At 45.8% G+C, this 26,211-nt stretch overlaps 1 protein-coding gene across 4 annotated transcripts in view; it reads right to left on the bottom strand.

Annotated features, from left to right (window-relative positions):
• The window catches only part of CTNND2 (catenin delta 2), a 906,151-nt gene that overhangs the window by 348,859 nt on the left and 531,081 nt on the right, over positions 1-26,211 (bottom strand). For all 4 annotated transcript variants that reach the window (XM_044233797.1, XM_044233772.1, XM_044233780.1 and 1 more), the window contains 2 exons: positions 25,333-25,903; positions 2,806-3,000 (listed from right to left, as the gene is read on the bottom strand). In XM_044233797.1, the coding sequence (XP_044089732.1) occupies positions 2,806-3,000; positions 25,333-25,903 (766 nt within the window). The remainder of the gene's footprint in view (positions 1-2,805; positions 3,001-25,332; positions 25,904-26,211) is intronic.

Here is a 26,211-nt window from a genome sequence, read left to right as displayed (position 1 = left end):
GCAAGCGACCTTCAGCCCCTTGGCTTACTCTCCTTGAGGTATCATCTGGAAGTGCTTGAGGGGTCAAACTGAAGAGAATCCAGTCAGTGTCCTGCTACCCAAGGGCTAAGACAGGAGACAGGTGGCTCGAACCACCTCAGCCATGGATGTGAGCCAGAAGTCCGTGGTCCTTAATACTTCAAGTCTAACAGGTCTATATGAACCTGTCCTCTCTTCCAGAGAAACCGGGGTATCGGCTCGGTCCCCAGAAGCCTCTTAAAGTTCTGCATCAGAGGTCTCGAGTGTGCGGTGTGTACAATACCGGATGTGGAAAATGACCTCCCAAATACGGGAAAACAATCTTAGAAAGTTCCTTGATGTTAACTGTTAATTCTGACTTTTACTAAATATAATTTGATAATATTGTCTAAGACCTATGTAATTTACAAGGAAAGGGTATACCCCCATGTTAATAGCATATTCTCAAACATGTGGGTTCTGGGTTCTGATAGAGACAGTTTCTAGGGTTGTGGGGTTAGCTAAGAAAGTGTAAGGATGTGAAATAAAATACATTAAGTGTAGAAACAGGAAGTAACCTGAGCTGGTGAAGAGAGAGAACTTGTGGCTTTATACTTGGGAGCTGGAGAGAGGCGGTTTCTCCCCACCTGTCATCCCATCCATCCATGCATTTCTGGAAATTTCCATATTATTACATAAATCAGCAGATGTCTTCAAAAATGCCTCAAGTTCAAAAGGGCAGGCTGGGGTGGGGTCTTGGCTCTCTGGATGTCATAACCTCAGCAGCTCACTGCTGGGGCAGAGATTCCTGTTACTGAGAAAACTCGGGCAAACAAATCTTCTTCTCTGAGACGCTTGGAGGACCTGCTGCCTCCCCTCACAGGAGTTCTTTCATTCAGCGCTGTGCTCCGCTGATGGCTTAGAGCAAGGGTCAGCAAACTTTTCCAGAAAGTAAACATTCTCAGCTTTACCAACCATATGGTCTCTGTCACAACTACACCTCAGCTGTGATGGTCTGGAAGCAGCTAGAAATGATACGGGCACAAATGGGAGTGGCTGCGTTCCAGGGACTTTATTTATAGACACTGCAATTTGCATTTCCTATAACTTCTCCACATCAGAAGATATTACCCGTCTTTCATCTATAAACCGTTTAACAAGGTAGTAATCATCTTTAGCCCACGAGCAGGATTCAGACAGGTGGTCCAGCCGGGTTTGGCCCAGAGCTGGAGTTTTCAGACCCCGGGCTCAGAGAAAACACCAGTTTTGTTTTGTTTTAATTGGTTTTTAAAGTGTGAACATCCCATATCATTAATAGGACATAGAAGAATGAAATACTTTTTTCTGAGTGTAGACAAATTTTTGCAAAACTCCCAAGTTTATTAAGAAAAGAATTCTAAGAGCCTATGAATACAGGAGAGAGAAATGAACATAATCCCCTCTGTGGTCAGTGTCTTCGAAAATTACAGACTGAGCATCACTGAGGTTATCTTTGTCTCTTGTAAGGGGTGCGTGCACATAAAACCACCTTTGTTACTAATATGTGGCCAGCTCAACATTAAAACAGCCCAACCTCGGACAGGAGTGGTTCTAGCAAGCCAAAGGATGAGAGAATTCTGACAGAAGAATAAATGGGTATTCTTTTGCATCTGAACCAAGATACGTATTATTAACATTGGATGGCATTTATGATGTCAAAAATGAAAGAAAGCATTTTGTGCCTTTCTTCTTATGATGCAGTAAAACACTGAAATGTACATATCAATAATCAACCATAAAAGCAACTTCGTTGGCCTGAATTTCAAAACGTGTAATTTAGTATCATAATGCAGTTAACAAAATTGCTATGCTCTGCTTTGTGGTTACTGGAAGTTGCCATGGTCTGAAGATGCAGGGAGGTGTGTGCCAAGTTCTGGAGCAAAGCTTCAGTTTTCCCATGCCTGAGGCCCTGTTCCAGGGTAATACGGGTCATTTGAAGTGAGGGACAGAGCTCTGCTGTGTGCAAACCGGCAGCATCATATTTTCTAAGTTTACTTAGCCATGGGAGGCTTTGTAATAAGTGTAGTTCTCAACATCTTAATTATATCAATTTTGTAGTTAGATGAAGGCTCTCTAGCACATTTAATCATGACATTTGACCGGTTATTTTGCAAATGGCTATATATTCTGGAAAACACTTGCCTTTCTTTGCGCAGCCTATGGCTGTGTTCAATTCAAAATATATATTTAACCCAGGAGAGCCCTGTGGTTGATTGAATCGTAGGCAACTGTCAATATTCGACTTTTAAATAATAATTCCATCTGATTCCACCTGATAGCGTCTATGAAGTAAATTCTCAGTTGGCCCTACAAGACATGCTTCATTTTTAGTAAATACGGTTTCCCCAAGCTTGCCACCTAGGGAGGCTATTTTTAAAGAACATTTAGACGCCTTAAGCACATGACTTTTATATCCTGTGTAATGAAGAGGCGTTGTTGCAGTACTTAAATTCATTAAATATGTGGATGATGACATACAAAAAGTCAGCACTCTTTCTTTCAGTGTGCTGTTAGACAACAGAAGCATACAACCCTCATTAAACTTCTTCCATTTAAAATATCTTCAGGTAGCTAAACGAGTCGTACTTGGTTTCTCTTTATCATCCCAGACGTTAATGATAGAAGCAGACCATATGCTTGTGAGCAGAGAGGGCACGGACGCAGACGGACACACACACACACACACACAGCCCTTTCATGGGGTCCCGAGCAGCCTCCTATGTCCCCGCCCCTATGGACGGGCCACCCAGAGGCATCTTGAATACACACCTGTGCTCGTGCGGTAAGTGCCCGTGTGTGCTGGCGGCAAAGGGTCCCCCTGGCTCTGGCTGAGACTCCTCATAGGGGGCTTCTGGTAGACACGGTCCTCATAGATGGGGTCTATGTGGTGCTCCGGGGACTGCAGAGCCCGAAGCTCCGGGCCCAGGTGGCCGTGCTGGCTGCTGTACGAGGCCCGCGACCCAGCTGAAAGAAATTAACAGGCGACATTGAGCCCCGACCGACATCCAAACAGAACTCGCTTTAGCAAAGCCATATTTGAATTTTTTTTTTTTTTTTGCACAGAAATATTGAAATCTGCAGAAAATCAAATGAATAACATGAAATGGCAGCAATATGTCGAGCTAATCGGCTTATCGGCATCACCCAGCTGCCTCGCTCGGCTCCCAAGCCTGATCTCCCTATAAGGATGGTAATGATTCCGAGATAAAACCACCCTGCACAGGGCCGGGGAGACATCGCTTGTCTAGGACTACCGAACGTGGCTGGCTTCCTCACTAAAGGAACTGGGCAGACCAGTCAGACCTAAAATCCTCTTATTATCCCAGAGCCCTTGCACCTTCAAGTTTGCGGCAGAAATGATAATTTGAAAGGATGACCCAATGAATAAGCTATGACGGCAAGCCATCCTGATGGCGTTCCTGAAAAGTGAAGCAGAATTCCTTCTCGTCAGCAGTTTCCTCCTGGAGAATGAATGGACTGAAATATCCTGACCTACAATGGCCTAATTCCCTGAGAGAAGCAGAGTTTAAAGGAACAGACACGCAAGTCCCATTTTTACTCTTACTCGCCTCCAAACCGAAGCACCTGCATGTAGTTTACCCTCCTCTGAAAAAGGCACAAAGGGCCGTCCCTAACTGGTTTAATTCGTAAGTTGAGGCTACGTACCCCTGGCCTGGTAGTCTTTGTTAATCGTTATCTGTGTCACTTCATTGCATTGTACGGGGAGAGGTGTCACTTCAAAGCGACGCTGGGGGCCAGGGAGCTTCTGCAGACATGAGCAAAGAGCATTCCGGGAGGGCTAAGAGGCTGACCTGATACCCAGGCAGGAAGACGTTGACTGAGAGCCAGTGTTTTCCCCTAGGTACTGTCAGAATCAGAGGAGCCAAAGTGCCCAGAGAATGTTCTCCACCGGGCCAGCTGGGCTGGAGGACACCGAGGGACCAGGAAGGATGTGGGGCAGCAAGCAGAGATGGTTATCGAATATCGATGGTGAGCGGAGAGCACACACAAGAACCCAGGGCGGCTAACAGCTGCTGCTAGGAAAGACCCTTCGGCTAAGTCTTCAAAGCTGAGATCCAGAAGGCATGCTGGGATTTAACTGCCAGCTGCCTCTGAACGGCCCCAGTTCGGAGCTCTCCCTTCCAGTCTGAAGCAATGGGGCTGTGGAATTCCTTGATGTCGCTGGTGTCTGCGGGCAGCTCTGTCTCTGTGAGCTGGTCCAAGGCTTTCCCTAGAGACCACATCAGCGTCAAATTCTTCAATGCTCAGCGACTGCCCTGCTTCCCTGGGATCATGTGACCCCAAGGATTTTAATACTCTCACTGAGAATCTCTGAGGAAAAACCCGTTTGAGAGTTCTGAAGTTGCTGGCAGAGAAATCCATTTCAACCACAGATTTTACACAGGTTGTTTAAATAAACAAAACAGAGCACGTCTGAATGACTGAGAGTGCTGGGAATTCTACGAATTCAGTGTTAATAAAAATTACTGAATGTTTTGAGGAAAAGGAAGGAATAGAGCTAGCAAGTTCCTTACCTTTCCGTTTCCTAGTAATTAAATAAGTTCTGATTTAGACAGCGTTCAGATGAATGATAGATTCAAAATAACTGTTTTGCATAATTAGGTTCATTGCATCTGATTTATCAAATGCCAACATCACACTGAATATTATCTCGTGTTCATAGTTTCCAGGAATATATTTAAGGATGGGATGCCTTGAGTTCCTGCTGTCAATTCTTCTTTCTTCTGGAGGGTTTGATAATATTGCCAAAGACTTAACGAGTGTAAAAGCAAGGAAACAGTCATTATATCCAAATGTTGTAGAGTTAAATGAAAGTTATCCATCACTGGTAGATTTAGAATTGTAACTTTATCACCATTCTTTGACTCTAAGTCTCTAAAAACACCCAAAATAAGCAACCAAAGGATTAGATGATCTTCTGAAGGGTGGCGTGATCTGAGGGCCGTGTGAAAATCTTCTATTATAAGCATTAACTGCACTTGAGGAAATCTACATTAGAACCACAAATCAGACATTAATGACCAAGGGTCCCAGGCAAGGAGCAAGAATCTTAAAGTTTACCTTAGCATTGCTTTTTAATGGATGATTGCAAAAATCTCAGGAAAGAAGTCCAAAAGGCAAAGAAAGATTGAAATGTCCAAGAAGAGGTGTGATCCTTTTTAGAAAGCATAAATTAAATCTGCAAATTAAAGCTTGCAAACATTTGCTGATCCAGGAGGAAGCCAGCAACAGATCTGTGGGGAGTCCTTGACACGGGAGATGATCATGGAGCTGGAAGGGCTTGTCTCATTCCTCCACACCACACTTTCCTTGGGTCAGAGTCTGGCAGGCACTGTTTTCATCTGACCAGGAATATGAAACCTCTATCATTTCTAGACTGATGTACAAATTTCTACAAGCTGAATTTTATATGTGTTGTTGCTATGCACTGGTTAATCCTTACCAATCCATAGATTCATTCACTCAATACATATTGGCCCGGTGTCTGGGGAACCTCAAGAAATGGATGATGCCAGGATGCTTGACACAAACAAGGTCCCTGGCCTTGAAAACAAGTCATTCCACTCAAGGAGGTGCAGAGATAAAGGTACGGAAAATAAGTAGGGTAAGGGGAGAACAGAGTGTTGGCGGGGGACTACTATTTTGATAAGGTGGCCAAAAAAGTTCCTTTTGCTTATCTGGCATTTCAGCAGAAAACTTCACCAGAGAAAGAGCCATAGTGGAGGAAGACCCACATGTTTCTCAGAGAGAATCAGCAGCACGAGCAAAGGCCCTCTGTAGGAGATTCATTTCATGGTATTTATAGAAGTGATCTTATTAGGACCTACTTAATCCATATTGTCTTTAAAAAGAAACACAGTTAGTGTATGGACACTTCGTGAGTTCAGACAACAACTGATTGTATGAGCTGAACAGATTTTCTTTTTAACTCAATTTCACAATCCCAGCAACCATATGAGCAAGGGGAGTCGAAATATTCGATGGAAGATCACACCTGGGAAGCGTATGAGAACTGCACAACCCAGAATTCAGCCCAAATTTTAGACACACACACACACACACACACACACACACACAGAGTCTTTGAATCTTCGTTCCTTAGAACATAATTAATTCTCAAATCTTCATTTGGTTCTCCAAGAATCACCTGGGGAAAACCCTTTGAAAGACTGATTCCTGGACACAACCCCATAAGATTCAGACTTGATCCCTCTGAGCAGGTAGAGGCAATGTGTGTTTAATGGGCAACACCTCACTTCATGATTCTGAGACACCTGTTCTAGATAAACTAGGGAGAGAGGAGATAGGCATATTTAAAAGAGAGAGAGAAATAGCTAATATGTTGCAACACTCAATTTATCATTTCTTGCTTTTTCCAAATAATATAATTTACTACTACATTATACCAATTCCTTTACTGGACAGAATGGAAGAAGTGCATTCTGATTTCCACTGGGATCCATTTGCGTTCTTCTATCTCTGTACTATCTAATTTATTCCCCTTTCATGTGAATTCACTTGCTCTTGCAAAGAAAAAAGCATCTGCATGTTTTCATTTGGCTATATTAATACTAGGTTCTTAAGGACATACTGCCATTGGTCTCTTCTCTTCCAATCTGGGAGCCAGCTGCAGGAGCTCACTGGCAAAGACATGGAAGGAGAAAATGAAGACTTAAATGACACAAAGTTCAGCTGGCCAGAGCAAGCCGACTCAACGTGAGTGTGAACCGGAGGTAAGACAAGGGTTTTCATTTCTGAGATTAAAGAACTATGTTCAGAAAAAGAGCTATGAGCTTCCTGGGCTATGCAGGAAAGTCCAAAGTAAAATCTCAGCATTCGGTTTTCTTAAAATTTGTGAATCTAGTTCATACATCGATGTTTATTAGTGAAAATGCATCTCGGAAGGGCAGAATAGAAATTCCAAAGAGAGCTGTGGTTTCTGGATTGGCAAGAGATTTTCCCCTCGCAGATTGCCACTGCATCTCTTCCTTATCCAAATAGTGATCTCAGGGATCTGACCCCTGACAGTACATTGACATCCCTGAGTGACGAGGCCAGGCAACTTGGCCCATGCAGGCAAAAGGCCTGTGCTCTTGGGTAGCTTATGGCCCTGGAAGAGATATTCTGTGGATTCTGAAACTCTTAAAAATTCTGGCTTGGTGTTTTGAAGAAATGGATGCATTCCTAGAAACATATAAACTACCAAAATTGAACCAGGAAGAAATAGAAAGCCTGAACAGACCCGTAACCAGTAAGGAGATTGAAACAGTCATTAAAAATCTCCAAACAAACAAAAGCCCAGGGCCAGATGGCTTCCCGGGGGAATTCTACCAAACATTTAAAGAAGAACTAATTCCTATTCTCCTGAAACTGTTCCAAAAAATAGAAATGGAAGGAAAACTCCCAAACTCATTTTATGAGGCCAGCATCACCTTGATCCCAAAACCAGACAAGGATCCCATCAAAAAAGAGAGCTATAGACCAATATCCTTGATGAACACAGATGCAAAAATTCTCACCAAAATACTAGCCAATAGGATTCAACAGTACATTAAAAGGATTATTCACCACGACCAAGTGGGATTTATCCCAGGGCTGCAAGGTTGGTTCAACATCCGCAAATCAGTCAATGTGATACAACACATCAATAAAAGAAAGAACAAGAACCATATGATACTCTCAATAGATGCTGAAAAAGCATTTGACAAAGTACAGCATCCCTTCCTGATCAAAACTCTTCAAAGTGTAGGGAGAGAGGGCACATACCTCAATATCATCAAAGCCATCTATGAAAAACCCACCGCGAATATCATTCTCAATGGAGAAAAACTGAAAGCTTTTCCACTAAGATCAGGAACACGGCAGGGATGTCCATTATCACCACTGCTATTCAACATAGTACTAGAAGTCCTAGCCTCAGCAATCAGACAACAAAAGGAAATTAAATGCATCCAAATCGGCAAAGAAGAAGTCAAATTATCACTCTTCGCAGATGATATGATACTCTAGGTGTTTTGTCGTGATGAAACTCAAGAGGGGAAAATGATACCAAGAAATAAGCACTTTTAGAAATAAAAAAGCAATTTTGGTTAATAGTTCAGTGTTACAAATGTGCGCTAAGTAAATTGCTGAAAGATACAAATATTACACCCTAGATCTGAGGGATACCTTGCCATAATAAAGACTTAGTTTGTTTAATTCTTGGTTTTTGTTTTTGATGCAAATCAAAATTCCAAAACCTACCTCATGCTAATTCACAAGTTAATTTCAGTATTTAAAGGAGTCCCAAAAGATTTCCTATGTACCTCAAGTTACATCCATGTGCTACATTTCATTTGCAAATGATCGTTAATTCAGTGAATTAGTTTGACATCTTATCTTAAGTTGTTGCAAATGTTAAAATATATGAACACATTTCCTATACCGGCTATGAGCCATATTTCAGACAGACGTCTGGAAGGGAGACTATTAATTCATATAAACTGAATAATAAAATCTGCATTGGAACCTAATAATTTCAACGTAAGAGGCCATCTGATGATATAAATTGATTCTGTGGAAAGTCTGTTTTGGAAAGCTTTGAAAGATGCCCTCCTGTTTCATCGACTTCATAAATCCTAGATTTTCATATATTATGGAAACTTTGCTGCTATCACAAATGACTTAAATGCTCATGCGGTTTCTGACAAGGTATAAAACACAGGATTTGTTCCGGTCACTTTATGATGGGCTTTCTAACTTAATGTAATTATGAAACCTCCCCACACCTCTTACCAAATACCGTAATCTATAGTGACCCCAGTATTCTCCATGGAGAATAACTTAAAAGTGAAAATCACTTGGCCAGGAAGCAGCAATACAGGTGCCCATGGGAGTTGGTCCCCTATAATAGCAGGTGTCCGTCATTCTTGGATTTCCTCTCCAACCACGAGCATCTCTTCCCAAGTTGTGAGAAAAACAGGCTTCTTTTGTCTAATTCCTTTCGTGACAGGCTGTTGTGTGGAAAGTAGCAAGACAGTGGTCACGGGTATAATGAGTGATGTCTGATATCTCTGCATTCTTAGGGTGGCCTGTTTCTCTGTTTATTTGCAGTCGTGGCTTCTGTGCCAGCAGAGGAGAGGATGGAGTACTATGCAAAACCCACACCCAGCTCCGAGTTAACGAGCCTGCGGAAACACACTTGTCTAAGATGGGGACAGTACCAGTGACACAGCAGCTAAATACGGTGGATTGGCACCTGTCCTCGTTTCCGGCTTTTGTTTTATTTCAGGGTAAAAAGTAGCTCCAAATGAAATAGCCACGTATTTCAGGGCTTCTCCGAACGCCATCGTCATGGGTCTCCTGATTAAAATTTTGGTTCTGCTCAGTGGCAGTTGGGGAGGCCCTGAGGTTCTGCATTTCTAACAAGTTCTCTGGCAATGTTGGTGGTGCTACTCTGCAGACCATCCTTTGAGAAGCCAGAGCAGCTTAGTTTAGCTGAGGACACATTATCTTGATGGCTAGAGGACTTCAACTTTGGCATCCTTCTGCAGCCATATGGTTTCCTGATTTTTCCCTGCCTTAGGAAGCAAGCACGAGTGTTTCAACAACGATGCAGGTGCAAACTGAACCCGATGATGGACCCTGGAACCTGGCTTCAGCGTGTGGCTGCGCTGGCCGCTACACGTGGGCATCATACTGGCTGCCTTGGTTCGCCTTGGCTGGGGTCAGGTTTCCCCACGTGGGATGCTGCAGAGTGACTGATCTTAGCTCTAGGTGCCCTAGGCCCAGACACTAAGGGACGTGTAAAAGGCTTTGTGAGAAGGCTAGCTTTTAAGGGGAAAAAAAAAAAAATCTTTCCTGCAGAGGGCAGACTTTTTGGATCTGGGTGGGCTGGAGTGTGTTTGCTGCTTTGCTATGCTTTGGATTCTGGGGAAGCGGGTGTCTAGGTTCCCTGCCTGCCACAGTGCACGCCTATGTATGGGTTCGGCTCGGTGCTTCACCTGGAAGGCTTTTTAACAGTATTGCTGCCGGGGATCCACGCCAGACTACTGAAGTAGGACCTGAGGGGATGAGCCCAGGGACTGGAAAGGCTCAAACCCTTCCTAGGTGTCTCTGGGAAGGGCTCTAGCTCTCGATGGTCAGGGTCAGAGCTGGTAGATTTGGGGCCAGATTTGGGGTCTTGAAGAATGCATGTCAAGATCTGGTCTTCAGCAGAGTCCCTAAGGCTGGAGATTTAAAACATTCATAGAAGTATCCATTCTTGAATGTGGCGGGAGGGAGTAACCCCTCTGGGAGGGAGGTGGAGTTTCTGAACTTTGCAGGAAGGCCACCCCCCTGCTAAGTTCACAGACTACAGACATGCCCACCCTGCAGGGCATTTCCTGCCTCTCCCATTCCTCTCACTTCTGTGGGTCCTCAGAAAATGTCTTTTGGTTCAACGCCGTGTGATGTCTGGGCAGGGACACTGGGGCTGGAAGTTGCCGGATTTCCTACCTCCGGTGAGCGAGGGGCCCTTGCAGTGACAATCAGAAATCCTGTGAACACTGACAAATCTTCCTGACAGTAACTTCACTGTAAGCACAACGATCCCAGTAAGAGACGTTCCCGAAGAAGTTGATAGAATGACACCCAGAAACACTCCACCTGGACACCTCAAGTCCTCAGCAGACACATAGCAGATAAGAAATTAGCAGGGGTGAGCTGTGAATTGTTAACAGCTTTGTATAGAAGGGCAAGGTAATTTGCCTTCAGACTTGTAATTAAAGTCTTCTGACATTAACTTGTAAACAAGTTTAATCTGTGAATGCTAATTTTACCCCAAGGGGGTCTCCTGTTTAAAATTTGCATCTAACTCCATCTCCACCCCGAGAGTGAAAGCCCTGTTCCGGGTGGAACCGACAGAAGCCTGGCCACACGGCTACCTATTGTCCTAATTAACTAGTGATGCGGAGCGGTCTACGATTTGGTGCTTTATTAATTAGTCACTTGCCAGAGTTTTTAATGGCCAGTCTCATATTCACATAGATGCTCTTCTCTATCAACAAGGCAGATAAAATTCAATGAGTGTCATTTTATTTCTCGACAGCTGCTTCTCAATACCCCATCAGTGCAATACACGAACAGTACATCTGTGGTCTGGCTTCAGGACCTAATTACTATGGGTAACGATGGATATTTCCATGGAAAGGAGCCAAAACAAGGTGCTCCTGACCCATCTTGTTTTGTTGAGATGCAAAGCAGGACAGACAGACTAACTTTGGCTCCTAAAGACCACAAGTCTTCAGAACTGAAGCAGAGTTTTCATTGTTTGTTGTATGTGCCCATCGAAGGGCACAGGAGGAACTCTCAATGAAAAGACAAGGAGAAAGGCTTTATCAGACAAAAGTGGGCTTAAGTAGTTGTCTTCATTAAGTGGTTTAAATATTTTGTAATGTACATGAACTAAGGTGTTTAGCATCTCAGCATCTCAAACTCAGGTCTTTTTTTTTTTTTTTTTTTTTTAAATCAGATTGAATTAGCTATAGCACAGAAAGGCTGTACAAATTCCTTTCCAGAGATTATTTAGCTTTTATAATGCAAAGTTAAAATGTATTCTCCCTGTATCATTCTCCTACTCCTTTATGTATCTAACACCCACAAAGAGGCTCTGCTGATAATTCCAGAAGAAGATACCATTGACTTTCAACATAATTTATGGGTGGGGGGTGCAAGTAGACTGCTTCACAGATTACTCATGCTCTATATTTACATTTTTTAAATCCCTTGAATAACACTTTATTTAATTTTCATCATTTTACTTGACATAATATTTGGCATGTAAGAAGAGAGTCTGAGAAGAGATGTTCTGTTGTGTAATAAATAGTTTTCAGGAGGGTTAAAAATTTTCCTTGATTCTTTTCTGGTTAAGGCTTTAATAATTGTGTGTTTTAGAATCTAATCAGTAACTACATTCTATATGCATAATTATCACTGGAATACTGTTCCATTTATTAAAAAATTAATTCCCTCATACAAGGCAACTCTGATGAGACCTCTGTGTAGTTATAATTCTCCCAACCTATTTCTCACCCATTCTCTTTATCCAAAGAAGTTACGACTGCACACCAATTCGTATGGCTCGGTAGTGATGTAGGTAATGCTTTCCCAGCAAAGAAATCGATCTGTGTTGACTCATGCAGTGCAAAACAAATACTACGTATTTGCTAGAAGGCTGTCAAGGTGACGGGGGCTGTGTGTGGTCATGTCAACAATGACCAACTAATTGGCTCAGTCATGGAGGGACCGTAGTATGATATGCTTCTAACCAGCTGAGCGTATGAGCCTAAGACCCGAGTACCTGTGTGTGTGTGTGTGTGTGTGTGTATGTGTGTGTATTTTCTTCATTCTAAAGAGAAGTGTATACAGACTTCCCTTTTCTGCATCAGCTATTAAAGGGAAGCTTATCTTGTAAAGGAGGTTTTGACTTTATCGCATTGTCAGTCCATTCTAAGGGAGCTCGAAGGCTGAAGTCAGAAACACCAGGAAATGCAGACAACATCTGAGATTCATTGTGGGCAAGGGACCTCTGTAACGGCACAGCACCTGTGTGCCCAGACACCATCTAGGAAGCCCAACAGGACAAAAATCAACGCTATCAGATTTATTTGAAGATACTTACAGAGCAAGCAGAAATCTGAGGGACCACTAAAGTCCACTCAACCAAAGTAATTAATAGTTTTCTTTGGGTTCCCTTTGCTGCCAAATTTCTCTAACTGCAGGATACTGGCCGGGTCCTCGGTATACAGACCCCACAGAATAGGCGTAATCGGTTTTTTATGATCTCTTCTCATGAGCCATGTACAGAGCTGTTTGCTCTATAGGTCGGCCTGTGACATTCCACGGAATGCTGTCCTTGCCTCTGTGAAGGCAGCAACCACAGCCTAAAGGATCCAGGAAGCCACTTTCTAAAGAGTTGGGAAAGTCAGAGATGAGGAAACATTTTATCTTAAAGATGTTTGAGAGGCATTGAACTGAGTCTGTCTGGCAGCTGTTGGTACGTTTTTAACGGCTCCCTCATTCTGAGAACTTGGAATCGCTGTGCTCCTCTCTATGGCAAGGACGACTTCCAGTTATCAGTGGGATGTGACACTTGCACCGGACAGTGGTCAGTCAGAAACATCTGTGGTAGGGTTCCTGGGGGGGGGGGCTCAGTCAGTAGAGCACATGATCCTTGATCTTAGGGTTGTAAGTTCGAGCCCCACGTTGGGTGGAGAGGTCACTTAAAACTAAAATCTTGAGACATGTATTTGTTGAATACCTACTAGAAGAGACTTGCTGAGGAATTCTGAAATATGCAGGGGCCTCATTAGCTTCCCTCAGAGAGCCCATATGCCCACGATTCAAACACTCTGCCTGGACTGCAAGATAATTCAGGGGATTTTCTGCTTCGTATCAAAATCAGTTCTTCGGCAACACCCAGCACCACAATATATACATACAGACCCGTTTGGGATCAGGCTTTAGAGATTCCAGATATTTCCTGTTAGTTATTCCACAAGAAATGCAAAATGTTACATGTATCTATAAATACATAAGAGTATTTATAGTATGTATGTAAATATATAAATGTATAAGTGTATGTATAGTATTTTTGTCCTATTTTTAATATGCAAAATATGATTAGCAAAAATGGTAGATATTAGAACATATATATATGAAGTAAATACGGGGCAAATTCTTAACAACTGCAAAATGCACCTTAGTTAAATACAGTGGCAGGAGGTATTTTGATGTAGCCTTGGCCGCAAACTGCGTTTTGAGAGATGTTTAAGTTATTAATTATTTAAGGCTATTTGTACATCTACTAAAATAGCTGGTCTCCACATAATCCCGGTTGCTTAGATAAAAAGAAAATAAATATTGAAAAGCATCGTGTTTCTTAAGGTAGACCTCTCCGTTAACACGCACCATCCAGCTGGTGCTACCATGTGAGGTGAGGGGCGAGCACGGATGTCCGTTTGCTCAAATTAACCTGGAACCTAAAAGGAGTCATCAATGAAAACTGACCCAGGAAGATTTTACCTCCATTGTGCTGCTGACTTGAAGTTCAGCAGCACAGAGCCTGGAGAGCAGGAGAAACCCCTCACCCCGGATGGGACACCCGCCAGGCTGTCCGCATGGCTGAGTCCTGGGGACCCGGCCGGGAAAGCGCGGTGGGCGTGGCCAAGAGTGAACGGTACACCTGTGTTCTGGCTTCCAGACCTAATGACTCTGTGTGCGTCTCCACACATAGTCTCCTCACGGCCTGTCGTTCCCCTCCCTGATGGCACAGTATATCTCAAAGCAGCTGCCCGGTAGACACCCGTTTCTGCTTGCCACCTCTCCGATCTGCAGCGCTGAGGAAACGAGATGGATTCTCAGGGTTCAGGACCAGCAAAGCTTCTGGTGGCACATAGCCTGGCCCGGTTCGCAAAGAGGGAGAAGGGAATTGCCCGTGCGTTGGTCCATTTCAGAGGTGAGGGGAGCAGAACTGGTCCCATTTTAATCTGCTTCTCTTCAAACGTCCCCCACACCCTCACCCTGCCTCCAATCAATGTCTCAAATGTCCACGTGCAGGCTTCTGGGATCCTTGACCTCAAGCGAAAAGAAGCTTACAGGGCCTTCCAGATAATTTATACTTTCAAAAAATGTCTCATGACCCCTTATTTAAAAAAAAAAAAAAAAAAAAAAAAAAAAAAGTGAGGGCACCTGGGCAGCTCAGTCAGTTAAGCAGCCACCTTTGGCTCAGGTCATGATCTCAGGGTCCTGGGGTCAAGTCCAGCATCACGTTCCCTGCTCAGCAGAGAGTCTGCTCTTCCCTCTGCCCTTCCTCCTGCTCATGCTTTTTCCCTCTCAAATAGATAGATAGATAGAGAAATAAAATTTTCAGAAAAATGATAAAAAAAATTTTTTTCAAAGTGGGATAAAGAAATCCTTCTCAGGAAAGCTGTCACTGGCTCCCCAATGCCCCCACAATGGGGTCAGACCTTCTCCGAGGGAATGCAGGAGAGCAGACCCTGGACAGTGTGCAGACGGCATTCTGTCAGTGCCCAAGCCTGACCTTAAAGCCACCAGGACTCATGCACCACTGGACAGTTCATTCATAACTGAGACCCGAACCTCCCAAGCTATAGGTCTCTTGTGTTTGCATCTGTCACAGCGGTGTTCTGTTCAACCCAGCCTCAGATGCTGCCTCCACCAAGAACTGTTTCCTTTCCTGATCTCCCCATCAGGATGTGCCTTTCGGGATGCTCCAGGCCTTGGGCCTCTCCCCTAGCTCGTATCACAACGACATAGCATTATAAGCTACTCTGGAACTAATGGCACTCCCACCCTCCTTCCAGTCCTAAAAGACCCCTGGAATGATCACTTCCATCTTATTTACATCTGACATTCCAGTAGAGCTTGGCTGGTGCCATGGCTGTCCACAGTAACAATAGTTAAAATCCACTGAGTCCTTTAATGTGGGCACATTAATGAACAAGTGGTAGGAAGCGCTCCATCTTTTATGATCCTTGTGATGTCTTGTGTAATTGTCACAGTACTGTTATCCCCACTGAAGTATACACAATCTCAGAGAGGGCCCATTTTGTTCCCCAAACAGGCCAAGCATGATTTCACCTCAGGACCTTTGCACTAGCTGTTCCCTCTGCCTGGGCCATTCCTCCCCAGATATGCACAGAGCTTCCTATCTCATTGCTTCAAGGGTTTGCTCAATAGACACCCTATCATGGAGAGCTTCCCACCTGCCCAACCCTCCGACATCCCTACTCTTTCCCCAGGACTCTTCATACTATAGGATATCCAACCCACAGTAGACCATATCTCCAAGAGGACAGGGCCTTTGGCCTCTGTTGTTTACAGACGTGTGTCCACCACCTAGAACACTCAGCACAAGACAGGCACTCAGGAAAGACTTGTTGAATTGCACTCAACTCTCTAAGGTAACTGATGGAACCAACTAGTAACCAGGCAGACACACACGTCGACCTGGCCTCAACCATGCTCTTAACCATCGCCTCCTGGATTTGTAGAACCCAAAGCAATGCAAGAACAATTCTTCCTCCCTCATCTGCAATTATACTCACTATTCTTCCTCATTCTTTTACTCGTTCAGCCCTCAGATATTAAAATTACCCAGACTCTTTGGGACTTAGGTCAACATTCACAACCGTCAGCATGTACGTGGCAGGTCCCACCTTTCCTTGTTGCGAGCTTACTGCCCAACTATGCCCCCCCTTAGCCCCCCAGACTTCTCCGCACCACCCTGCTGGTCAGCATGCACTGTTTCCTGAGCACCGTGGTCTCGCGTTTTATGCCCTTATTTCACCTGGGACACAGCCACCGAATGCTGCAACTTTCTAGGAAAGGGGCATAGGAAATCCATTTTATCGGTACCAGCAAGACTGAAAATATTTGATTCTGCCTTTAGATGGATAATTTAGATGGGTAAATCTAGGTATAGATTTCAGGTTAAAAATAACTTTCGCTCAGAACTTTGAGGGCATCACCTGCTTGTTCTTTACCCCTCCCCCTCCACCAGTGTTGCTAATGCAAATCCCGAGAAGGCATCTGTTCTATTTGCTTCCAGTGGCCTTAGGGTGCTTATGCTGGGGCTTTGAAATTTCATGGCATAGAATGGGAAAATGTCCTATTCTGAGCAGGAGAGCATTTCCTATGAAGGTACAGGTCCCTTGGCCCTGAGGAACGGTGGCCATGTTACTTCTTGGGTAGCCTACTTCCCTCCATTCTCTTTCTGGGGCTCCAGTGTTAGATTCTTGACTGTGTCTCGTGTACATTATCATTGCATTACTCTCACAGCTTCTGTCTCCTTCCCTATGTGGCTACCTTCTGAGGACTCGATTTCCTTGACTATTTCCCCACTTGTTCTATCAAAGGTTTTATTTGGGAAGTGATATTTTTGCAGCCTATAAAGATTTTCTTGTTCTTTGATCCTCTCATGTATCAGCCAGTTCTTATTTAACAAACACAAAATCTTCTTAAATCCTTCTCAGTACTGATTCTAAAGTTTTTCCTTGTTTCCTTTAATCTCTTTTATTCTGTAAATTATGTGTTTCTTCTGAGAGGTCGTTCATTTTCCTATTTCTTTTTTTTCATGTCACTAATTCTTCCCAACTCCTCAGTAATCCCTACTAATTTATCATATTTGAGAAAGAAAAACCAGGCCATTGTTTCTCCTACTACAACATAAGTGGAAGTATTCCCCACTAAACAACCCTGAGTTAGAATTCATCCCAGGGAGGGTTGGCATCCTTCCTTGAGCATAAGAGGGTGAAGGGCGCAGGCTTCTTCCAGCACACCGCCCACGTGCCTGTGTAATACAAACTTCATCTAGGCCACCCGCAGCCAAGCCAGAGCCTAACTTTCTCAGTTTGTCCAGTTTCTTCAGGAGACCATGCCTGCGCTTCCTCTTGGAGTAAGCACTGGCCGCAGGGTCGCCATCTTGGTAGCAGAGAGGATATGTGAGTGGGAGGAAGAAGCGGACTTCAAGTTGGGTCAAGCACCGACTTCCAGTGAATCCCTCCATCTTTAGCCCCATGTCTCTCCCCAGATCCCAGTTCAACTCTGACAGCTGAGCCTGTCTAAGAATTCACAGAAGACCGCCATGATGACAGAGCTGATTCTTGGGAGAAAATTCTATGTTTCAATTGCTCATCACTCCTGTCTATTTTGCTTTCTAGAAAATTTATGGCCTGCTGGCCTCTGTGTTTTTGTCTCTCTTAGGGCTTACCCATTGCAATTTTGTACTTTTTTTTTTTTTTTTTTTTTCCTGAGGGTCTGGACAGAGGGGAGCCCAATGCATGGACAGAGTGTGCCATCCTGAACCGCTTCCAAGACTCAGTCTCATTTTTTAATTTATACTTTCCTAGTCAAATTAAAGCATGATCAAAGTCATATAAGTGTCGCTGATACTGGAAAGGCTTTGTTAGAATTCTACATAAAGTTGTCACTTTCCTACAAAGGTACAAAAAAGACCTGTTTGCCCCACTTTAACTAACAAGGCTGCCATGTGGTAGGAAGGGAAGAAAGGTATTGGTTTCTGTGAATCTAAAGAAAAGACATCAGGTAGGCCTTCTGGGCCACCAGCATCCCAAACACTTAGTTCCAGGTCCAGCCACTAACTTATTATAATGGGATGCTAAAATGACAGTCTCCCTTGCTGCCAGTTTGGTGTGCATGTAGAGAGGTCGGAAATCAGACGCCAAAACAAGAGTGACTTTATGAAGACTGTCTGATCACCGTTTCTGTTCATCCTGGGCTCTAGGAAGATGGAGGCAGGGATCCACAAGTACAGAGGACATTTGCTGAAGACATTTTCATCTCCGTGCTCTCTGAGGGAAAGCGTGGAAACAGTGGGCTTCCACGAGACCACTGGGGTGTGAGTTCCCTGCTTGTAAAAGCAGGTTCCAGAACTCTAAAGGCCAAACAGCTGACGGAACAATCACTTCGTTGGCGGAGGCAGGGGAGGATGGTTGGGAGGCAGGAGAGAGACTCTATTATGTGCTCGTCTAGAACACAGCGGGCACTGGGACTGAGCTTGGAGATCCAGAACTTCTGAGGAAGAAGCTGGACCTGAGGGGCATGGCCAGCAGCGAATGCCCTAGAACTTCTGAGACTGGGGAGGAGACCCCAGGGAGGTCTATTTCCAATCTCACCCCCCCAGGAAGTACTGGTTGAAAATTAGCCCTTGCCGCTCCTGAAAGAGGATTAAAGTGTTGACTTATATCACAGGCTGATCACATTCAAATTAGTAAATCTAAACTAGAAATTTTTGTTTTACTTACAGGTGAGCAGAAAGTTCACGAAAACCAATAGAGTGATTGTCCACTATCAGGGAAAGATCACCTCCGGGAAATGAGACTGAAAGGAGCAGCGGGCGCCAGACACTGTGCTGCATTCGGCCCACGCCCCAGGGTTGTGTGTGAAACAAACTTGCTCATTATTTGGTAGAATTCCACTTTCCTCTGAAGCCTGACAGTGGAACCTGCGAAGCTTTTACATGGAATTGGGTGGGGCTTCTCCCTTTCATACAACAGGTGCACCCGGCATCATTAACAAAGCCGAAGAATGGAGTGGAAATCACCAAATATGTGGCATTTGGGATCTCTATCCATTATGTGATACTCTAAATACTCAGTTTAAGTCCACTTGGCAGAGGTCAGAGATGGACGTGCCTTGATCAAACTCTTGTCCCTATGAAGCAATTTTGACTATAATCATTGGTTAAGAATTTGCCTTTAATTCATTTCATTTTTGCCTGAAAATAAGCATCTGAGGTTTGACTTAACTTTAATAGGTATTTACAACTCAGATTTCTCCTTCTAATAGGATTAATTTTACTCCAAAGCAGAAAATGAAAGGCTCACGCTGTTTCCTTTACAAAAGAGAACAAAAAAATAGGTACTGGTAAAGTCATATTGAACAGGATATTGACACATTGTTGAGATATTTTTTGCTTTCTTCAAAATCGCTAGTTACTTAAATAAGTTAAAAACTGGCACTGTATTTCAATATTCTTGGTGTTTCTCTTTGATAACAAAAAAATACACTGCCTCTACCCGTGTATCATGCATGCTTAAGAGTTTAGAGAAGCTGGACTCAAAGTGATCTAGGTTCAAATCACATCCCCCTCACTTCGAAGCCAAGTAACTCCAGGCAAGGAATTTCTCACCGAAAAGCCTCAGTTTCCAAATATGTAGGATGCGGCAAAAATCACACCTTCCGGGACGCCTGGGTGGCGCAGTTGGTTGGACGACTGCCTCTGGCTCAGGGCGTGATCCTGGAGTCCCGGGATCGAGTCCCACATCAGGCTCCCAGCTCCATGGGGAGTCTGCTTCGCTCTCTGACCTTCTCCTCGCTCATGCTCTCTCTCACTGTCTCTCTCTCTCAAATAAATAAAATTAAAAAAAAAAAATCTTTAAAAAAAAAAATCACACCTTCCTCCTTAAGTTGTTGGAAACCACATGAGATACAGTTTGCAAAGTGTCCGACACAATGCCTGGCATGTAGCAAAGGCCTTATACGGCAGTATAGGATTTTTAAAAAGATACTTTTATTCATCATGCACAAAGGGAATAAATTTAACTCTTAAACTCTCAAAAAGAAAAAAAAAATTAAGCAACCTATCTGTCAAGGGGGAGATGTAAGAACTAGTTATGCCGTTTATTTAGCTTTCTTCCTCTACCAGTTTTAAGTCATGATTGTTGAACAGCCACATTGCAAAACAGGTGTGTGGAGGGCGTGGGGGGTGGGGCAGGAGGAGTTTCTACAACTAGCCCCAGGAGCAGGGATGGACTACTCCAATGCCTTCCCAAGTGTTTTCCTGCCTGCTTTTTGTAAATCTACCCTCCACTCAGTCCCCGGAATGGAATTTTTAACGGAATGGAATTTTTAATGTGCAAACAGGATCATGTCAGCTGTCTGAGGGAGGGACCAAATCGCACGCCTTTTACTACTCTACTCATCTCCTCTACTCTCTACTCTTTCCCCCTCCCCTGCACCCTTTCCCCCATGACCTCTACCATCCATTTCTGGCACAGGAAAGCCTGATCTGCTGGAATTCTCTACCCATCCCCCCTTCACCCCCCCTCCCCACCTTCTCTACTCTTGGACTTGACTCCAGCTACCATTCAGCGCTAGTTCCGTCTACACCACTCAGCTCTGGAGCTACCACGTCAAGGAGGCGCCCACAGCCCACATCTGACACCACTGTAAGGTGTCCCTGCAGGAGGTTCCCCCAGAACCCACATCTACCAGATCTCAGCATGGGGGTTAAGCATGTCCATTCATGTATCTGTTCTGAAACCAGGTCTGTTGAGGGCAAAGATGATCTCTCACCCATCTCTGTCTGTCCAACACAGACACGGATATGTTTTCAGACTCAAACGATCTCTGTGTCTGAAGCAAAAATGAAGGACTTCTTTGGTACACATCCAAGTTAGTATGGCGGTATTATTAAATGAAACAAATTGACTTTTACTGAGGCCGGTAATATGCTAGTACCTTCTACATGTTACCTTATTTATGTCTAAATTAGACAAATAGATACTACTCTGACCCCCCAGATGGCAGAAAAACTTCAAGAGGGTGTGTTATGCACACCCTGGACAAGGCAGAGCGGGGTTTCCACTCGGGCACCATTGTATGATGAAAAGACATACCAAGGAGGATGAGAAGGAGGTAGAAAGAAAACATTTTAAGACATCTTCACATCCTGATGACCTAACAGCTGAGAAATCACACTTTTCTAGGATTAATCTGAGTTTGGTGTTTTCCAAGAGCTGGAACTCCCAGATTTCTGCCCACACTTTATAAAGTTTGGCCACTGGGAAGATCTAGTGGAAAATGGCAGGGAATGTTCTTTACCAAGTGCCCCTATGGCTTATGGTTTGAAATCCTCAGATAGAACCCTGAATCTCTGGAGAGGATGGCAGCTAAGCAATAAAAACTGCTTGGAAAGAGTATACACATTTTTTTAGTCTCCAGTTTTCCTCTTCCCCCTGTTTTGTGGACCAGCCCCCATCTGGGAGGACTGCCCCACCCCCCATCCCCACCCCTCATCCCCCATCTGGGAGGACTCCCCCACCATCCTTCACTGACACTCTTCCACAAAGTCACTGAACAGTCTTCCTTTGCCTTGACTTCTTAATCGCACTCGACATAGTATCCTGACCTTCTGCCCCGAGACACTCTTCTCGTGGCTTCTCAGAAACGACACTGACCTACACTTCAGCTTCTCTCTTACTTTTGCTGCCTCCTTCTCAACTCCCAGACCTTTGCATCTGCGGGGCCAATCAGTTCGGTCTGTGAACCTCTTCTCTCTACACTTTCTCCCTGGGCGATCTCCTGCAACTCCATGGTCTTCAACGCCATCCACCTGCTTACGGCTCCCACGTGTGAGTCTCTAGCCTGGGCTTCTCCCCTAACTCTGATCTACGAATCCAGTTGTCTGAGTTCACGTGTATTTTGAGTCTGTTGGACAGACAGCCCCAGATCCTCATACTTACCAGCACTGCCTCTGGTCCAACTACATCCTCTAGCGGGACCCACCCCAGCCCACAGTGACCCCGCTCTGGGTGTTGGTCTGTGAGACAGTCTAGCCTGTGAGACAATCCGGTCAGCGCCACCGTACTTCTGCAGCCCCAATACTACTTTCTATAACCTCCCTTGGTACCAGCCTGACCCAAGTCATAATCCTCTCCTGCTTACATTTCCTGCCATAACCCCCTACTGGTCATCTGGCTTCTGCTCTCCATCCCTTACAATGGATTCTCCACAGCAGCCTGAGAGACGCTGTTAGAAATGAAGTCAGCTTGTGTCACTCCGCTGCTCAGGTCCTCAATGGCACCCACGGACTCGGCACAGCCTGCCACCTCAAGTCCTCAACAAGACTTCGAGGCTCTCCCTCTCGCTCCCACCCGGCGGCTCGGTTGGCTGACCTCATGTCACTTCTTTGCCCTCCTTCTCTCTGATCCACCCCCCGCCCCAGACTCTTTGCTCTTCTGCAAACATACCAACATAGCCTGCCTTTACCAGCCTTCGAACTTGCTAGTCCTTCTGTTCAGCATGCGGTTCCCCAGGTATTAATATGGTCAGCTCCCTCACTTCCTTCATGACAGACTCAAAAGTCACCTTCTCGTTACAGCGTTCCCTGGTCGCTCTGCCCAAACTACTTATCTCGCTGATTTTCTGTCTTCTCTATTTGAAATGAGGCCAAGCAGTTGGGTTGGTATCGGTCACTGCCGTATCCCCAGGGTCTGCATCAGTGCCGGAACGCAAGAGGTGCTGAATTATTATTAAATGAACAAACTCATTCAATAGTGAAAGTCACTTTCTAGCCCATATTTGTACTTCGTAGTTATCAGTGACCAATCTCCAAAATCACAACCCCGAACACCCAAAAGCTATTTTTCAGCCTTGACTTCAATCGTGCTTTCGATTAGCAAACTAGGTGGCCCCAACCTTTCCGATGCCTGGAATGCTATCAGGCAAACAAATTAGGGGTGGGGTCCCCAAGCTCCACTATTCCTGATTTCCTGCAAATGTTAGAGTCTGTCCCCATACCTCCCCTGGGCCATGTTTTCTAATTTCTAAACGGGCAATAGGATCTTCTGCCACTCAAGAATTTATGCGGGCGTTACAGAGAAATTTTAAACTCAAAAACCATCAGCAGCAATTTGCATGAGAAAAACCTTTAAATGCATATTTAAAAGCATGCATTTGGAACAAATAACTCAAACATTAAAGCATTCATTGTAGCTCTAAAATTAAGAATCCTCCATGGCATGTTGATTTTTTTTTCCCCCTACCAGGTAGCATGATGAAATATGGTCAGAAAATCTGAGGAACACCTGCAAGTGCAGAGACAAGAGAAGGCACAAGGAATTGTGGGCAGCTCGGGGAAGTGCTCCTCTCTCTGGCCAGCACCTTCCCCAAACACACACACCCCGACATCAAACTCTCAAACACTCATTCAAGATTTTACAGAGGGTAAGTGATTTTCACCACATATTTACTTTTAAAACCTCTTCCTAAATTCAGTGCTGTAAAGAGCAGCAAGGCTTTCCTTCTGGCCCATTCACACTCCCCAAACCCTCCAGCAGACCCATACTCCGTATTTGCACAAAGACAATTGAGGGGAGCAAGCACGCGGTGAGGACATATAATCAGCAGGGGAAAGAGCTGGAAGCTAAACTCTTGGTTTCTTTCCCCAGGTTTGCGCAGGAAATGGAATGGCTGTTGGCAAGCCACAGGGCCCTCTGGGACTCAGGATCTGCCCCCTGTGGCCACTGAGAAGGGCAAGGAGGGCGGTTTCAGTCCCCTACGAGCTCTGCAGTTGGCTCCCCACTCCTTGCCTGATCTAGTAACTTATTTTACAAGTGTATGAAACAGTGCTTCCAAACTTAGATACACAAAGTTTCCCTGCGTGGCTCCTAGCCACCTGTGCCATCCAGACTGCTAATCCCCAGTCCTTAACTTTGGTTCAGCCCCTGGGTCGGCATTAATGATCAGCTACTTCCAAAGCTCTCTTAAAGAGTCTGAGAGAGAATATTTCCATTTCAGTAAAACACAGCTAGCTTAATTTGGCGGCAGTGGAATTCCAGCCTGCATCCTGTTACAACAGGCTGGTCCACACTGGCAATTACTGTGCTGAATTACAGCAGCCTTTGGACACCTGCCTCTTATATGCAACAAGTTTTTTTTTTTTTTTTTTTAAATCCTATTTATCTTCAGTCATCTATTTATGTCAAGAAAGGAAACATATGAGCACAGCATCTGTTACTAGAGTGACACAATTACCAAATACTTTCATAAGAGGAAAAAAAAATCAACAATAAATCTGGGTTCGTTGTCAGGTGCTTTAGGAGACAAAACATTAGTCTTTCAATCACAGTGGCTTGCTTGAGCCGAGCAGATGGTGATACCAGCAGAGAATCCCCAGCTCAGCCTGGTGTTTGATGGGCATAAGGACCACAGAAATGTCACCTCTTCCCAACTGGCAGAGAAAAGCAGGTTTCTTTTCACAAACGCAGTCCAGCCCAACCCCTTCTTCCCTTAGTAAGCAGGTAACAAGTTCAAGGACTTCCTTATGGTTACTTTCCCCCCCTTGTTGGAAACTATGTAAATGCAACGGGTATGGGGGAGTGGTTTGCTTCTCCCAGTAACTAAATTTAGACAAACTATTTTTAAAATTTTTGAAGAAATGAGAGCCATAACAAAGTAGTACCAATTCAAGGCAATGAATCGTTGGTTACTTTTTCACTACTCTGCAAATCTATGTAAACTGAATGGCTGCTTTGGGAAAACTCTCCCATTTTTCTACAATGGCATGTGGGTAACTACAGGTGATCACAGAGATTCTGCAGTTTTTATTTGCTTTGCTCTTCTGGATATCGTCAACAGGTCCGCGTGGGTCTTTGTTAAACTTGACTTAATTTTATGGACGTCTTAGACTTCGGATTGGGGCACGAGAGACTGAGAGGCGGAGAGCCCTTAGTGTGAGACTGCATTACTTCCCGAAGAAGTAACGGGCATGTTGTAGTCTAGATACTAACGTAGCCTGGGGACGCCCTGGCTCTCCCCACGTCCCGCGGATGCGGCACCCCGGCCCGCAGACACGCCCAGCTCGAGAGCGGCTCAGGGCCCGCGGCGTCCCGCACGCTCCCCTGCCGAGCGCCCGGGTCGCGTCCCCTCCCGCCTCCTCCCCCCGCCCCCGCGGGGGAAGCCGCGCAAAGTGCCCGGCGAGCGGGTTACCTGCCAGGCTGCCCGGCCTCTGGAGGGTGGCCGTGGCATACAGCTCCTGCGAGTGCTTGCTGTACTGCTCGGACGCGTGGACCAGGCGCTTGGTGGGCGACAGGGTGGCGTACGTGCCGATGGTGGAGCTCAGCTGGTGGATGGGCGAGGAGGAGATGGTGGACTGCACGGTGGGGGGCGAGGTCACGCGGATCGGGGACAGGCCGGCCGAGGACACGACGATGTTGATGGGCGAGCTGGTGCTGTAGGACTTGGCCAGGCGGCTGGGCGACTGCTTGGGCGAGGAGCCGCGCGGCGCGGCGTAGGCGGCGCCCTCGGGGGCCGAGCCGCCGCGCTGCAGCTTGGTGGGCGAGCCGCCCTGCGGCGCGGCCAGCGGGGAGCCCCCGCGCGGCGGCGCGGGCAGCGTGGAGCTGGAGTAGTAGAGCGCGGCGGCGGCGGCGGCGGCGGCGGGCGGCGCGTCGGGCAGGTGGAAGGCGCTGCCCAGGCTGGGCGCGAACGGCTCCCGCGGCGGCGGCGGCGGCGGCGGGGCGGGCTCGGGCCCCGCCAGGTGCGCCGCGCGGCTCGTGGTGCCCTGTGCGCGGGAGAGGAGAGGACACGCGCGCTCAGCCAGCGGGAAGCAAAGCCCCCCGCCTCCTGCCCCCCCCCACCCCCCGCAACCTTTCCCCGCGCCGCCCGCTCCCCTCCCCCCCCCGCCGGCCGGGGAGGGGGGCACCTCGGGCGCTCGGCCGCACCGCGCGCGGGAGCGGGACGCAGGACGAAGGCGGCCCCGCGACCTTCTCGCGCCCGGGCTCTAACGCCAGGAGGGACCCCGGGCGGGCCGGGCCGGGACAGCGGGGCGGGAATCACGTCTGGGAGCGGGACAGTGTTCTAAGGCGTTTC

Source organism: Neovison vison, chromosome 1 (assembly GCF_020171115.1).
Source record: "Neovison vison isolate M4711 chromosome 1, ASM_NN_V1, whole genome shotgun sequence".
NCBI lineage: Eukaryota > Metazoa > Chordata > Mammalia > Carnivora > Mustelidae > Neogale > Neogale vison.
The sequence above is the reverse complement of the archived record's forward strand: the minus strand, read 5'-3'. Positions and strand labels throughout refer to the sequence as shown.